At 46.7% G+C, this 17401-nt stretch overlaps 1 protein-coding gene and 1 pseudogene across 1 annotated transcript in view; both read left to right on the forward strand.

Annotated features, from left to right (window-relative positions):
* HTR3C (5-hydroxytryptamine receptor 3C) overlaps positions 1–13507 on the forward strand; it is a 34257-nt gene extending 20750 nt beyond the window's left edge. Inside the window, exons 10-14 of the mRNA XM_077994103.1 lie at positions 8767–8860; positions 9712–9807; positions 12202–12315; positions 13242–13281; positions 13422–13507. Coding sequence (XP_077850229.1) covers positions 8767–8860; positions 9712–9807; positions 12202–12315; positions 13242–13281; positions 13422–13507 — 430 coding nt within the window. The remainder of the gene's footprint in view (positions 1–8766; positions 8861–9711; positions 9808–12201; positions 12316–13241; positions 13282–13421) is intronic.
* Positions 13508–13902: 395 nt separating this feature from the next.
* Positions 13903–15995, forward strand: LOC100427852 (5-hydroxytryptamine receptor 3C-like; annotated as a pseudogene).
* Positions 15996–17401: the final 1406 nt, after the last annotated feature.

Below are 17401 nucleotides of genomic sequence, written 5' to 3' on the forward strand. Positions count from 1 at the left end.
GGTCCATGAGCTGGGCAGGATCAGTCAGTAGAGAAGACAGCACCACCTGCCTTTCAGTTAATGTTTGATTATTAACCATCCAATGCATGAGTGGATGAGTTCATATTTTTGTATCAGGAAGGACTGTCAGGAGATGTATTTTTCATTTTCCTTGAGCTCTCTGGACAGCTTCTTGAGGATCCCCTATGATGATGGATTATGCCGGACTGTCCAGGAGCATGTGGACAGAGCCACTCAGAAGCAGAAGATGGCACCTGGGTTGCTCAGACTCTGCCATGTTCACTGACAAACAGCCATCTGGGTCCCCCAGCTCTTCCACACTAGGTACAGCCTTCTCTTTCTGGGCCCAGCCTCCTGCCCTCAAGCACAGCAGCCTCACCCCTGGTGGACTGAGGCTTAGCTGTGGCCTGGGGCCTCACACACTGGCCTGACCAGGACCTCCTGGTCGCCCACAGGAGGGTCCTCTCTGCCACAGTCCCCAAATGATAGACTCTTTGGTTGTTTTTGTCTTTTGTTATACAAACAATACTGTAATTTATAACCTTGTAAAAACTATATGTCTTTATTGTGCAGGTAAGAAAACTCCCAGAAGTGTGATACTGAGTCAAAGAGAATATATAATTTTAAAGCTGATGGATACTGCAAAATTGTTCACCAAAAGGCAGGCAGTGTGCGAAAGTGCTTATTTTCCCCACGGCCTCTCCAACAGAATATGTAGTCAGACTTTTAGATTTTTACCAATTAGGAAGGTGAAACAGTGATATTAGTGTAATTTTAGTGTGCAGTTCTCTGATTATGGTTGAAGTTAACTTTTTATATATTTAAGGGACATCCATATTTCTGATAGAGATAGGAGGCAGACAAATTCCTAGGCAGATGGGGACGGTCCCTGGTGAAACTCGACCTTCAAGCCAAGGACAGCCTGAAGCCTGAACACCAAACTACCAGTTCCAGATAGAGTCCACAGACTGGAGTGAGAACTTTCATTCCCGTTTGGTGTGTTCAGCCCCTGACTAGTCCTGGGCCAAGGTCCCAGGCCAAACCTTCACTTCAGTCCTTGATTGGTTCTTTACACGATCATACCTCTTTCTGAATGGTGCTTTTTCCAGGCCTACCCATAAACCAATCAGCACACATTTCCCCCTAAGCCCATAAAAATCCCAGACTCAGTCTCACAGCCAGCAACCCAGTTTCGGGTCCCCTCTCACTGCTGAGAGCTTTCTTTCTGTTGTTCAATAAAATTCTACTCTGGGCCAGGTGCAGTGGTTCACACCTGTAATCCCAGCACTTTGGAGGCCGAGGTGGACAGATCACCTGAGGTCAGGAGTTCAAGACCAGCCTGGCCAACATGGTGAGACCCCCGTCTCTACTAAAAAATAAAAAAAATTAGCTGAATGTGGTGGCACACACCTGTAATCCCAACTACTCAGGAGGCTGAAGCAGGAGAATTGCTTGAACCTGTGAGGCAGAGGTTGCAGTGAGCTGAGGTCATGGCATTGCATTCCAGCCTGGGCAACAAGAACAAAACTCTCTCTCAAAAAAATATTAATTAAAATTAAAAATAAAATAAAGGCCGGGTGTGGTGGCTCAAGCCTGTAATCCCAGCACTTTGGGAGGCTGACACAGGCGGATCACGAGGTCAGGAGATCGAGACCATCCTGGCTAACACAGTGAAACCCCGTCTCTACTAAAAATACAAAAAATTAGCCGGGTGCGGTGGCGGGTGCCTGTAGTCCCAGCTACTCGGGAGGCTGAGGCGGGAGAGGGAGAATGACGTGAACCCGGGAGGTGGAGTTTGCAGTGAGCTGAGATCTGGCCACTGCACTCCAGCCTGGGCGACAGAGCGACACTCCGTCTCAAAAAAATAAAATAAAATAAAATAAAATTCTACACTGCCTTACTCACTCTCCAGTGTCAGTGTACCTCATTCCTCCTGGTCATGACGTAAGAACTTGGAATTTGCTGAACTGCAGGAGTTAAAGAGCTGTAACACTCCGTCCCGCTCACCAAACTACAGGAGCAAAGAAGCTGCAACATTTCTTTTCCTGAATTGACTGTAGCTGGGCTTTTCCTATTTTTCTATTGAGTCTTTTCTTTCTCAATTTGTAGGAGAAGTGCCTTATATTAAGATTAGTCTGTTGCTAGGATACAAGTTGCAAATATTTTTTCCTAATTTGTAATTTGCTTTTGATTTAGCTAAAGAGTTTTTGTCATGCAGAAAGCTTTTCTTTTTCAGTATAATTGGATTTGTTAATGCTTTGTTTTATGAGTTCTGGATATTGAGATGTAGTTAGACAACATATGACACTTTCTATTAGAAATTTGGCTTTATAGATCAAAATTAAATATGACCTAGCAATTCCATTTCTAAGAATTTATCTTACATTTATACTTAAATATACATACTCACACACCCAAATGTTTATTGCAGTGCTGCTTTCTATATAAAAAACGAGAAATTTCCATCAATAACACACTAGTTAATAAATCATGGTACATTCGTATAATGGAATGCTATGCTACTGTTAAAAAAAAAGAATGAGAGGATTTGGGATTCAAGCAATGTGGTGAATTAGTAATTCCAAAACAGTCTCTGGCTGGTACAAAGTACTAAGCTGTTGGACAAATTATAGCAAATATGCTGCAAAAAGTACTCTTGACACCAATAGATGAATGGGTAAACAAAATGTGGTACAGGCATTCAACGCAATATTATTCAGTCTTTCAAAGGAAGGAAGTTCTGGCCCATGCTATACCATGGATGAAACTTGAGGACATTTTGCTGAACGAAATAAAGTCACAAACAGACAAATAATGTATGAGCCCATTTATATGAGGTACCTACAATAGTCAAATTCACAGAGACAAAAAGTAGAATGGTGGTTGCTAGAAGCTAAGGGAAAGGAGGAGAGGGGATATAGAGTTTTAGTTCTGAAAGATGAAAAGAGTTTTGAAGATTGGCTGTGCAACAATGTGAATGTACTTAACACTACTTAGTTGCACACTTAAAAATGGTTAAGATGGTAAATTTTATGCTATGTATTGTATTAGTTAGTTTTCACACTTGTGATAAAAACATACCCGAACCTGGGAATGAAAAGAGGTTTAATTGGACTTACAGTTCCACATGGCTGGGGAGGCCTCAGAATCATGGTGGAGGGTGAAAGGCACTTCTTACATGGTGGTGGCAAGAGAATGAGGAAGAAGCAAAAGCAGAAACCCCTGATAAACCCATCAGATCTCCTGGAACATGTTCACTATCACGAGAATAGCATGGGAAAGACTGGCCCCCATGATTCAGTTATCTCTCCCTGGGTCCCTCCCACAATGCATGGGAATTCTGGGAGACAGAATTCAAGTTGAGACTTGGGTGGGGACACAGCCAAACCATATCATGTGTATTTGCCACAATTACATTTTTCTTTTAATTTTGAAGAGTTTTAAAAATCTGCACTTCAGAATAAGCATACCTTTATATTTCCTGAGAAAAAAATACAATAATGTTAATAAAGTTTGAAAATAAATTGGTATGTTATTAACCAAAAACAAAAAGCATTAAAAAGTAAATTATTTATTTTTATGCATTTTCATTTCCATATATACTTTAGAATCAGCTTGTGAAATAATAGTCATAAGATGCTTAAAAGAAGAACAAAGGTGGAGGAATTACACTGTTTGACTTTATCTTACTATAAAGATACAACGGTTGAGATAATATGGCGTTGGATAAGGATAGACATCTTTTAGCAATAAAACATTTTTTAATTTTAAAAAAGAATAGTCAAAGTATAGTCAAATATATATTTTACATAAATATTCATAAAATTATAAATACAATATTATATATAAAATCATAAATATATACGTAATAGTCGAAGTATTGAATAATCAATTTCATAAAGACAGAAAGTAGAAGAGCGGTTGCCATCGGCGGAGCGAGGGGGAATGGGAGTTATTGTTTAATGGGTACAGAGTTTCAGTTTGGGATAAAGAAAAAGTTCTGGCGATGGATAATGGTGATGATCACACAATAATGTGAATGTATTTAATGCCCTTGAACTGTACACTTAAATGGATAAAATGGTAAATATTATGTTACACAAAATACTGTATTTCTATTTTAGTACAATAGAAAAAAACTTACTTGAAAAAAAAAAGCTAAAGAGAAAAAATTCACCTTAAAAAACAGCAACTGAACTGACAGCCAACTTCCAAAAAAAAAAAAAAAAAAAAAAGGAAGCCAGAAGACAGTAAGATATTTTCTAAATGCTAGGAAGAAACAATTCCATCTAGAATTCTATATGTAGCAAAATGATCTTTTAAGAATGAAGACCAGCTGGGGACTCACACCTGTAATCCCACCACTTTGAGAGTCCGAGGAGAGTGGATCACCCAAGGTCGGGAGTTCGAGACCAGCCTGACCAACATGAAGAAACCCCGTCTCTACTTAAAAATACAGAAATTAGCCAGGCATGGTGGTGCATGCCTGTAATTCCAGTTACTCAGGAGCCTGAGGCAGGAGAATTACTTGAACCCAGGAGGCAGTTTGCAGTAAGCCAAGATGGCACCATTGTACTCCAGCCTGGGTAAGAGTGAAAGTCTGTCTCAAAAAAAAAAAAAAAGACCAAATAAAGGTTTTACAAATAATGAGGGAGATTTCAGTAGGAGATTTTCCAAGAAAAAGATCCCTTAACAATAGAGCTTTCTTTTTTCTTTATTTTATTATTTTTTAAAAATACAGATGGGGTCTCACTCTGTCACTCGGGCTGGAGTGCAGTGGCATGATCATAATTCACTGTAGCCTCAAACTCCGGGGCTCAAGCAATCCTCCTGCCTCAGCCTCCTGAGTAGGTAGGACTATAGTCACACGCCACCACACCCAGCTAATTTTTTTTTCTTTTTTTTGTAGAGATGGAGGTCTCACTATGCTTCCCAAGCTGGTCTCAAACTCCTGGCCTCAAGCAATCCTCCTGCCTCAGCCTTCTGGGTTTTTGTTTTGTTTTGTTTTGTTTGAGATGGAGTCTTGCTCTATCATCCAGGCTGGAGTGCAGTGGTATGATCTCAGCTCACTGCAACCTCTGCCTCCTGGGTTCAAGCGATTCTCCTCTCTCAGCCTCCCGAGTAGCTGGGATTACAGGCCCACACTACCACGCCCTTTTTGTATTTTTAATAGAGACAGGGTTTCACCATGTTGGCCAGGCTGGTCTCGAAGTCCTAACCTCAAGTTATCCGCCCACTTCAGCCTCCCAAAGTGTGAGATTACAGGCGTGAGCCACTGCACCCAGCCAGTTAACTACTAATAATATATATTTTGTTCTATGGAAGGACATGGGGGAAGAGAAGAAAAATAAACTGTCTAACATATACACAAATATATTCATATCAAAATGAGGAAGAAATAGGTATAACTATCACAGTTTTCATGACTATAACTGGTTATATGGTCATATCTGGTACTTAACAATGACCTTCTTCCGCTGCCTAGTCCACATTCCTTTTGTTTTCAACAAGCTCCATGGCTGGTCATGGTTTCTTACCTGATAGAGTGGCCCAAATCTTCACCCCTCCAGGGACTGAGCATTTAGTAGTCCTGTCTGTTTTAGGTTGCTGTAGTTTTCCACCGACTTTAGTCACAAGACCTAAGAGTGCTAAGAGGCACCTCACAGCATCTGTATTCTCATTATTCTCCTTCTTCCACCATTATATTGTAGTAACCCAGTTTCCCCACAATAGTCAGGATCAACCACCCCTTTGTTGCCTGTTGATTCAATGGCATGCAGAGTCCAAATTGGTCAAGTGGTAGTCTCAACTTCCAATTTAACGGAACCATTGTTGTATCACCTGGTGGAAGCCGTCCTCTAAGACTTCTGAAACAGCAGAGCCCGAAGTTGTAGGGATGAGAAGCAAACATTTCATGGGTTCATTCTTGAAAGAAATTAAAAGTGTTACTCCAGAGTGAATAGATGAATGCTAAGAAAGGGAGACAGCCTTTTTGTTAATATGGAGAAAGTTAGACTGGTTTGAATAAAGATCAAACCAGCTATAACAGTCCCTTAAGCCAAAGCCTAATTCAGAGCAAGACTCCAACTCTCTTCAATTCTATAAAGGCTAAGAGAGGTGAAGAAGCTGCAGAAAAAAAGGTTGATGGTAGCAGAGGTTAGTCCATGAGGTCTAAGAAAGTAGCCATCTCTGTAACATACAAGTTAAAGAAGTGGCAAGTGCTGATGAAGAAGCTGCAGCAAGTTATCCAGAGATCTAGCTAAGATCATTGACAAAGGCGGCTACACTAAACAATAGATTTGCAACATAGATGAAACAGCCTTCTCTTAGAAGAAGATGCCATCAGCCGGGCACAGTGACTCACAACTGTAATCTCAGCACTTTGGGAGCCCAAGGCGGGCAGATCACCTGAGGTCAGGAGTTGGAGACCAGCCTGGCCAACATGGTGAAACCCCATCTCTACTAAAAATACAAAATCAGCCAGGGATGGTGGCACAGGCCTGTAATCCCAGCTGTTCGGGAGGCTGAGGCAGGAGAATCGCTTGAACCCGGGAGGCGGAGGTTGCAGTGAGCCGAGATGGCACCATTGCACGCCAGCCTGGACGACAGAGCAAGACTCCATTTCCAAAAAAAAAAAAAAAAAGATGCCCTCTAGGACTTTTATTGCTAGAGAGGAGTAGGCAAGGCCTGGCTTCAAAGCTTCAAAGGACAGACTGACTTTATGAGACACTAAGGCCATTGGTGATTAAGTTGAAACCAATGCTTATTTGCCATTTGGAGAATTCTAGAGCCCTTAAGAATAATGCTAAATTTACTCTGCCTATGCTCTATAAATAGAACAACAAAGCCTAGATGATAGCATACCTGTTTACAGCATGGTTTACTGAATATATATATATATATTTTTTTTTTCTTTTTTTTTTTTGAGATGGAGTCTTGCTCTGTCGCCCACACTGGGGTGCAGTGGTGTGATCTTGGCTCACCGCAACCTCTGCCTCCCAGGTTGAAGCAATTATCCTGCCTAAACCTCCCAAGTAGCTGACATTACAGGTGCCCGCCACCACGCCCAGCTAATTTTTGTATTTTTAGTAGAGATGGAGTTTCACCATGTTGGCCAGGCTGGAGCTGGTTGGGGAGCTTTTTAAACACACACACACTTCTCAGTAGGGGTGGAAGCATGTGTGTGCAGGTATTTCAAAAAGTTCATCAAATGATTCTCTGCCCACACATATTCCCTAGTGGCCCCAGGGCTATAGGCTTTAGAGATACTAGACAAGAAAGCATAAGCTGGAAAGTTCTGTTTTAGGAGAACGACAAAAATGAAAGATTCAACTGGGGAGAAACCAGACAGAGAACACTTTATGAAGAGGCTATTGCAATAGTGCAAACGAGGAATGATGCAGATCTGTGCTTCAGTGCTAGCTGTGGAGACAGAGATCTGTCAGTTGGGTTTATGTAATGAAATGGAGCTTACCTTCTGAACTGAGCTTCTTAACTCAACATTGATGATAATTCCTAATGTCCACAGTAAAGAATACATTTCTAGGTCTGCAACAAAATTGTTGCATGTTCTTGTCTTCTAAAATTAGCAAGTGTCCCCACCACGAGACAGCATAACCATTCCTTTCCTGGCGGCCCATGCCCTTTCCCTGAGGCAGTTAGTTCCACAAAGATGTGACAATGCCTTTGTCAATGGCCTCACCTGCCCCATCCCTCAGCTCCCCCATTTTCTTTGAAAGGTACTTGGAACACAAATTTAAAGCCACTCATCTAGGCGGGGCACGGTGGCTCACACCTGTAATCCCAGCACTTTGGGAGGCTGAAGCAGGTGGATTACTTGAGGTCAGGAGTTCGAGACCAGCCTGGCCAATATGACGAAACCCTATCTCTACTAAAAATACAAAAAATCAGCCGGGAGTGGTGGCAGACGCCTATAATCCCAGCTGCTTGGGAGGCCGAGGCAGGAGAATTGCTTGAACCCGGGAGGTAGAGGTTGCAGTGAGCCAAGATTGCACCATTGCACTCCAGCCTGGGCGACAGAGCAAGACTCTGTTTCAAAAAACAAACAAACAAACAAACAAACAAACAAACAAAACACCACTCATTTAGACAGGAGTGACAAATAGGTGCTTCTTCCCCCATCTTGGCCCAACTTCCTGCCTGCCTGGAGCCCAGAAGGCGTACCTGGGCAGAAGCACGGCAGAACACTCTGCTGGGATCCCTCTGGCCACAGCCACTCACAGAGAGTGGTCACGTGACATGAGGAGGATTCAAAACCAGCAACCAGAGTGGTCCCAGCTCCTTCAAGCTCAAGGATCTAGGGGATCCTGATGAGTCTCCAGACAAAAGCGCAGGAGAGGAGGATGGAGGGAGGTGGCCTGCTGGCCTGGGGGTGTTCTCTTCTGCCTCACTGTCAGCCTTCTGCTTCAAGGTAAGATAGGACAAGCACAGAGGAAGATGGGGATATTGTTTAGGGCAACATCCAGGAAACTTCTCATTCTCCAGAGCTGCAGAAAATTCAAAACAGACAGGTTAAAATTCTCTGTAGGATCCATGTTTTGGCTTCCTCTTAGTTGCAGATGAAACGCCGATTTCACTGGTCAGTACGTACAGCCCCGCTCTCATTTGCCTGCAAACTGTCTGTCCCTCCACTTTCCCACCTCTCCAATTCCACTCTTACATAACGGCCAACTCTTCCTTTCTACCAAGCTATCGTTACTAGAACATAGCTCAGGTCCTGTTGACTTTCTGGTGTTGCTTGGGAAGATCTTGTGGAGGCGGCGATGTGGAGCGAAAGAACATTCACTTCCCCTGGGATGTGTTTCTCTGTAGTTTGGAGATGAACCTTATGAATCACCTGGTATGGAAAGATAGTGGAAGAGGCATGGGAAAGGACTTTCTGGGCTGTAGTTACAGGAATAACCAGTGGTGGCGTGCGGGTGAGGTGGACAGAAGGGCTTTTCACTTCATTGTGTGGCTCCACCAACCACATGGTGGATGGAGGGTCCAAGAGATTTTTGCAAGATGGTGGTGATGAAAATGGCACCCACAGATCTTAGAGGAACTTGAGAGGGGCAGTAAGTACCACACATAGGAAGTAGTCAATAAACTCACATTGAATACAACATTCCTTTATTCCCCATATATTTTATGTCACACTCATGTTTATTTCTCTCTAAATTTTCCTTTCAGGAGTCAGGAAAACCTCAGAAGAAGAGGGAAAAATGGAGGAAAAGCATATCAGGAAAATTTTGTTCAGTGGCTATAAGGAAGAATCACGATAGAGCCAGAGGGTAAAAAAGGAAGGTCAGATAAAGGCCAAAGCCTTAGGGTTGTATGGAGGGAATAGGACTCCCTGGAGGGGCTCTCCGCATGCAAATTTAGGTAGGTTTATATGGGAGCAAAAACACAGGAAGAAAGGCCTGGGCTCTGACTCAGCTCACCACATCAACTTCCACCATTTGCCTACCAGCCCAGCCCACTCTCCCACTTCTGGCAAGAAGGGAATCTTGGCCCAGGAAGGAGGGGCTCACATGCCTCTCCCAGAGTTCACATTGTTTTTCTCTGCAGAGAGGCTCTCAGGCCCCAGCCCTGGCACCTCTCTCACCTAGCAAACACAGAAGGTCTCAGCTCTCTATAGGAGGGACAAATACTTTTACCATTAATTGCTCAGGCTTTTACCAGCATGGGGTGGACCCTGCTGCCTTCCAGGCCATATTTAAACAGAAGGCCTTCTGTCCAGTCATCAACTCCAGCCTCCCCGCTCATGTCAACATCTCCTTCACCCTGTCTGCCATACTGGAAGTGGTGAGACCTAATCCCTGCATCCTTTCCATGGCTTCTAATAAGGAACAAACACTCCTTTTTTGTTGCTGTTTTTTGTTTTTGAGACAGAGTCTCACTCTGTCGGCCAGGCTGGAGTGCAGTGGCACGATCTCAGCTCACTGCAACCTTTGCCTCCTGGGATCAAGCAATTCTCCTGCCTCAGCCTCCCGAGTAGCTGGGAATACAGGCATGTGCCAACACACCCGGCTAATTTTTGTATTTTTAGTAGAGACAAGGTTTCACCATTTTGGCCAGCCAGTTTCGGACTCCCGACCTCAGGTAATCCACCTGCCTCAGCCTTCCAAAGTGCTGGATTACAGACGTTAGCCACCGCGCCCAGCCGGAACAAAAACTCTTTACATGGTCAACCCAACATTGCCCTGGTGCGGTGATGAGCAATGAATCCCCTGAAAGAATTTTGTGCAAGTTAGATGCTCATCCTGTGTCACGGGGAAACATGAACAGGAATGCTGCAGTAATATTTCTGTAGGGAACATTTATCCTTGAGTCCTGCCCTTGTGGAAATATTCTACAAAAAAATGCATTCCCAATGAGCTCCCGTACTGTTTTTTCACCTACATTTTCCATGCAACCTGTATTTTTCTGACCTACCCTTCTTTTGTGACTTGTGATTGAAAAGGTGAACTGTCACTTGGGACCACTTAGGAAACAATGGTGGGAGGTAGATTAGGTCCTGGTTTCATGCCATGAATGATCCTGCATGGGAATTTTATTTATTTATTTATTTATTTATGGACAGAGTGCACAACTTTAGCTGCTGTTGTCATTTCTGTGGTTAAATATGGTATGTGAGTGAGATTCAGTTTCCTTCTCTCTTTCTCCTACCCTTTTTTTTCTGGCTTTGCTTGCAAAATCATGTTTATTGAAATTGACAGTGCCTGAGGGCATAAATAAATACAACCAGAATGGGGCCAGTGTTGACAACAAATAGCTTCCTAGGCTGCCAATCAACTTTGAAAGACATAGATATAAAATACAGGGAGAAGGAGGGCATTTAGTTGGAAGTCCCAAAGTAAGCTTCAGGGCCCAGATGTAACCAGCGTCCAGCTTAAGATTTCTCTAAAGTGAGAGGTGAAAGGCCAACAAGATTTTGTTAGCTAGAAAAGGGGAGACAGTTATCACCAAGGAGAGAAAAGAAATCAGAATTCAAAAGGAAATGAGGGGCTGGGCACAGTGGTTTATACCTATAATACCAGCACTTTGGGAGGCTGAGGTGGGAGGATCACTCAAAGCCAGGAGTTTGAGTCCAGCCTGGGCAACACAGCAAGATCCTATCTCTATAAAAAAATTAAAAATTAACTAAGTGTGGTGGTACATGCCTGTAGTCCCAGCAACTCAGGAGGCTGAGGTGGGAGGATTGCTTGAGACCAGGAGGCTGCAGTAAGTCATGATTATGGCACTGCACTCCATCCTGAGCAACAGAGTGAGACCCTGTCTCTAAAAACTTTTTTAAAAAGGCCGGGCGCCATGGCTCATGCCTCTAATCCCAGCACTTTGGGAGGCCGAGGTGGGTGGATCACGAGGTCAGGAGATCGAGACCATCCTGGCAAACACGGTGAAACACTGTCTCCATTAAAAATACAAAAAATTAGCCAGGCATGGTGGCGGGCGCCTGTAGTCCCAGCTACTTGGGAGGCTGAGGCAGGAGAATAGCGTGAACCCGGGAGGCAGAGCTTACAGTGAGCCGAGATCGCGCCACTGCACTCCAGCCTGGGCGACAGAGCAAGACTCTGTCTCAAAAAAAAATTTTTTTTAAAAAAGGAAATGAGGTGGAGTCATGGCTAAAGTGCAGCAAAAAAGAGAACAAAAAAAATTTTTTTAAGGAAATGAGGTCAAAAAAGCAACATGCATAACAATATGCCTAGTATGATTCTATCTGTGTAAATAAAAATGAGTGCTGAACCAGGCGTGGTGGCACACTCCTGTAATCCCAGCTACTTGAGAGGCTGAGACAGGAGAATCGCTTGAACCTGGGAGGCAGAGGGTGCAGTGAGCCAAGATCGCGCCATTGCACTCCAGCCTGGGGCGACAGAGTGAGGCTCCATCTCAAAAAAGAAAAAAAAAAAGTGTTGGAATATATATTATTATTATTTGTTGGATGATACACAAGAAAATGTTAATAATGAGACCGAGGTGGGATAGGGAGTGAATTGGGGTGAACTGAGGAGGGAGAACGTTGCTTTATATATTATACCATTGTGGAATGGTTAAAGTTTCGTCATATGCCCATAGTACCTACATTTAGAAAAAAATACATATGTATGTATTTGTAAAGGAATGGAAGGGCAGGAGATGCTGACATAAGCCAGTTCCAGACTTCAACCATACCACATCCTTCTGTGCCTTGTGCTCTAGATCTGGGAAAACCCACTCAGCAGCTGGGACCCAGAAGAATATGGTGATATCAATAAACTCACTGTGACAGCTGAGAACCCGTGGTTCCCAGACATCTTCATCATGGAATCGTGGGTATGCTGGAGGGCTAGGGAAGCTGGAGGGAAGCCCTGTCTGCAAGGAACAGGCCAGGACAGTGCAGGGCAAACTCATTCAGTGCAGCCACTAAACACTTACTTCAGAGAGAAGCAAGATCACAGCTGATTAGCTTCTCCCCTAGAAACAAGAAAATGGCGGGCAGAAAAGATGGTGGCAGGTGAATTGCTTGAGCCCAGGAGTTTGAGACCAGCAAAACCCTGGTCTCTACAAAAAATGCAAAAATCAGCCAGGCGTGGTAGTGCACACCTGTAGTCCCAGCTACTCAGGAGGCTGAGATGAGAGGATCACTTGAGCCCAGGAGTTTGAGGCGACAGTCAGCTCTGATTGTGTCACTGCACTCCAGTCTGGGTGACGGAGCACAATCCTGTCTCAAAAAAAAAGGTAAATTCAGTTTTTTAAATACATAAAAAGAACAGTAGGGTATTTGTGTGGATAGTGAGGTGGGAGTTGAACTTAGGAGTGACAGCAGCAGTGTCCTGTCTGGAGCACCACCGCCATCACGCGGACTGTAGCAGGGAGGCACAGCCGGGCTGCACACTCCACTGAGCAGGCAGGAGCCCCACCCTCCCGGGTGCAGCTGCAGCTGCCCAAACCATGGCTGCAGACCCACGTATGCCTGTACTCTTGGAGGCCCAGGAAGGCCCCACTCCCTGCTCTTGCAGGCTTGGAAATGCCTGCTTTCACTGCCTGGCTTCTCCCTGCCGTCGGTGCCTGCTCTGATCTCGAAGCAAAGTCGAGGCTGAACCCGGGTGCTGTCAGAGCCTGGTTGGGTGTGCACGCACTCAGAGCAGTGCTGACACACCAACCCCCTGCCACCTTGGCCCCCTCCAGACTTTGGGTACCAAGGAGCATAGGGGGGAAGCCGAGGGGGGCACTGAGGGCATCTCGGTGCTGGCCTGCAGGTGCCCCTTGGCACCTACAGCCTGGGCACCATGAACAGCAGTGAGAGGCAGACAGGTTCCTGGGCGGAAGGGGGCGGGTTCCTCATGAGGCCCCACCTTCAGGCCAGGGAGTGCCTGAAGGCTGAGGATCAGGCTGCTAGTTCCACATACTGGAGTGAGAACTTGTGGTGCTTTTTCCAGGCCTGCCCTTGGCCGCCCATGGACCAATCGGCATGCACTTCCTCACCTCTAAGGCCCACGAAAGCCCCAGGCTCAGCCAGAGCTGAGCAGACATCCAACTACTCACTCCAGGGCCTCCTCTCTGCTGAGAGGTGCAGACGGCGGGAAGACCAGCTGCAGAGAGGAGCTATTCACCCCAGGGTCTCCTCTGAGCTATTCTGTCACTCAATAAATCTCCTCTTCATCTTGCTTACCCTCCACTTGTCTGCTTACCTCATTCTTCCAGGACACAGGACAAGAACTCAGGACCTGCCCAATGGCAGGACTGAAACACAGCACTTGCTCACCATGTTGTGGCTGAAGAGGAGAGAAGAGCTGCAGCCCTTTGGGAAGCCCAGACCTGGGAGCTCCCCAAGCCAGGGCTGTGACTCCCTCTTTGAGGCCCTGCAGTCCCTGGAATCTCCAAGCTTCCAGGTGTTATTGTGTTCCCCCAGCAGCTGTCATGGAAGCTGCTTATGGTGTGCCTGGTCCAGCCACGGCCTTGCAGACAGCCAGCAGCCATGTCAGCACCTGGAGCTGCCCACTGCAGCAGCTGGCGTGCCTGACTGTGCACAGTGGCCAGACTCCACACTCACTCACTCACACACTCCTCGCCACTCCATACCTGGCTTGCCCTTGGAGGGGTGGGATCCAGGCTGGTAGCATGAGCCAGGTGCAGCCGGTCAAGCCGAGTGGGCAGAATGAGCCCAGTGGACCCAAGCAAAACTCAGACAAAGGCAGCACTGGCCACAGAGGTTTCCAGCCAGAAAAGTGACACCCTAAGGATCCTGCAACAGAAAGGAGTGAGACACTGAGACACCCCAGAATAGAAAGGAGGCAAATAAGCAGCAAGGAAGTCACTGTATTGGGCAATCTGGAAAAGGTAGCTGAATTAGTTTTCTAATTCATCACGCCCGCACGAGCAGGTACCAGGCAGATGTGTGTTGAATAAATGTTTGTCTCTCCTGCAGTGGATAACATGGGCATGGACAAGGAAGTATAGGAAATAGGTACTTCAAGTGACACTGTCCAAACACAGTGGAAGTGGGAGCTCCTGGGCATCAACGAGGCCACCCTGAAGATATCTGTGGGTTCCAGTCTTTTTGACCAAATCATGTTGTCTGTGAACCTAGAGAATCTGGCATAGCTGTACCCCTCACTACCACCTCCTCCCTCACCAGACCCATCTGAGTCCAACAGGCAGATCCTCTTACTTCTTGCCCCAAGACCAGATGGCCCTTGGGCACCATAGCCCTCGGAGCCTTCCTCTCTCCTAAGTCCCTCAAAGCAACACCCCTTTTGGAAGCTGCCAGCTCTGACCTAGGGTTTGTTTGGAGGTACGGGGGCATCTTGTTAGTCACATAAAAACTGCTTCTCTTTCAGCCCCAGAGAGAGCCCTTGCTGGTGTGAGGACACCAAAGAAGGATGGGGCTGGAACCAGCCTTTGGGCCCCCTTTAGGGCTGGCTTCACCAGTTCTCTGCTCATTCCTCCTCACCAGGTGGCCATCAGGTGCAGGCCCAGCCTCTGTGTGATAAACTTTCTGGTGCACAGTGGCTTTCTTTTAATTTATTTATCTATATATTTTTTAGAGACAGGGTCTCACTCTATCGCCCAGGCTGGAGGGCATTGCACAATCACTGCTCACTGAAATGTCGAACTCCTGGCCTCAAGAGATCCTTCCACATCGGCCTCCCAAAGTGCTGGGATTACAGGCCTAAGCCACCACGCCTGGCCCCCAGGGGCTTTCTGCTTGCCATCAATGCCCTCAGCTTCTACCTACCAGCAGAAAGTGCGAATCGTGCCCCATTCTAGGCCACCCTTCAGCTGGGCTGCAGCGTCTTCCTGCGCATGGTGAATACACTACTCCCCGCTAGTGTCACCCATCATCAGTACAGCTCCTCCCACAGTTGGAAAATGGAAAAAGAAAAAGAAGTCTTTTCTTTTAGGGCTGCTGGGGCTCCTGAGGCAGAAGGGAGAAAAAGAGCATCTCAGAAAGGGCCCTCTGTGTGAAATAGGGAAACGGGTGGCTTAGTCGTGGTACCTGTGGACCTGCCTCAAGCCTGCTTCTTATCCCCACCCAAGGTGTCTACTTCGCCTCTCCCTGATGGTGGGCAACCTGCTGGAGACCGTCTTCATTACCTACCTGCTGCACGTGGCCACCACCCAGCCCCCACCCCTGCCTCGGTGGCTCCACTCCCTGCTGCTCCACTGCACCAGCCCAGGAAGATGCTGTCCCACGGCGCCTCAGAAGGGAAATAAGAGCTTGGGTCTCACCCCCACCCACCTGCCTGGTAAGGGAAGTCAGCACTGCCCACACTCGCCCTTCACACTGGGCCCCACACTCCTCTAATCCTGTCCCCTTCCCACTTCGTGACTGAGCCTCTGTCCTCTCCATAGGCCCAAAGGAGTTGGGGGAGTTAGCAGGGAAGGAGTTGAGACCCAGAGAGACCGAGCTAGATGGGGGCTCAGGATGGACAAAGGCCCAGCTAGTGGAGCTGTGGGTGCAGTTCAGCCACGCGATGGACACCCTGCTCTTCTGCCTCTGGAACACCTAGGACTTGAGTTCTGAATGTGCATGAGCAGCAGGGTTCAGCTTCCCTTGGCCTCAGCGGGCCGTGCCAGGCGCTGCTTCTCTGCTGCAGTCTGCAGACCCAGCCCCAACCATGCCATGATCCCTGCTCCAGCCCTCCCTGTGGTTAAATAGAACCACTGCTAACACTCCCAGAAACGATAATGTATTTCCAAAATAGAATAAATTCAGAATATACATGTTTATGTTAGAAATATAATTTAATGCGGGGCGCAGTGGCTCACGCCTGTAATCCCAGCACTTTGGGAGGCTGAGGCGGGTGGATCAGGAGATCGAGACCATCCTGGCTAACATGGTGAAACCCTGTCTCTACTAAAAATACAAAAAAAAAGGCCGGGCACGGTGGCTCACGTCTGTAATCCCAGCACTTTGGGAGGCCGAGGCGGGTGGATCATGAGGTCAGGAGTTCGAGACCATCCTGGCTAACATGGTGAAACCCCGTCTCTACTAAAATTACAAAAAATTAGCCGGGCATGGTGGCGTGCGCCTGTAGTCCCAGCTACTTGGGAAGCTGAGGCAGGAGAATGGCGTGAACCCGGGAGGCGGAGCGGAGCTTGCAGTGAGCAGAGATTGTGCCACTGCACTCCAGCCTGGGCGACAGAGCGAGACTCCGTCTCAAAAAAAAAAAAAAAATAGCCGGGCGTGGTGTTGGGCACCTGTAGTCCCAGCTACTCGGGAGGCTGAGGCAGGAGAATGGCATGAACCCAGGAGGTGGAGCTGGCAGTGAGCCAAGATCATGCCACTGCACTCCAGCCTAGGCGACAGAGCGAAACTCCATCTCAAAAAAGAAATATAGTTTAATAGAAAAGAAACACTTTATCATAAGTGACTGCAAATATGTACCAGAAAAGTAACTCATGTTATTGGTATGGAGGGAAAGGATTTGTTTTTTGTTTTATGTTTTTTGTTTTTTGTTTTGAGACGGAGTCTCGCTCTGCCGCCCAGGCTGGAGTGCAGTGGCCGGATCTCATCTCACTGCAAGCTCCGCCTCCCGGGTTCACGCCATTCTCCTGCCTCAGCCTCCCGAGTAGCTGGGACTACAGGCGCCTGCCACCTCGCCCGGCTAGTTTTTTGTATTTTTTTAGTAGAGATGGGGTTTCACCGTGTTAGCCAGGATGGTCTCAATCTCCTGACCTCGTGATCCGCCCGTCTCGGCCTCCCAAAGTGCTGGGATTACAGGCTTGAGCCACCGCGCCCGGCCAGGATTTGTTTTTTTAAACATAGGCTAACATATGTCATTCTCTTTTAATAAATATTTATTGAGCCGGGCGCAGTGGCTCACACCTGTGGTCCCAGCACTTCGGGAAGCCAAGGCAGGAGAATCACCTGAGGTCAGGAGTTCGAGTCCAGCCTGGTCAACATGGCAAAACC

This window comes from Macaca mulatta, chromosome 2 (assembly GCF_049350105.2).
Source record: "Macaca mulatta isolate MMU2019108-1 chromosome 2, T2T-MMU8v2.0, whole genome shotgun sequence".
Classification (NCBI taxonomy): Eukaryota; Metazoa; Chordata; class Mammalia; order Primates; family Cercopithecidae; genus Macaca; species Macaca mulatta.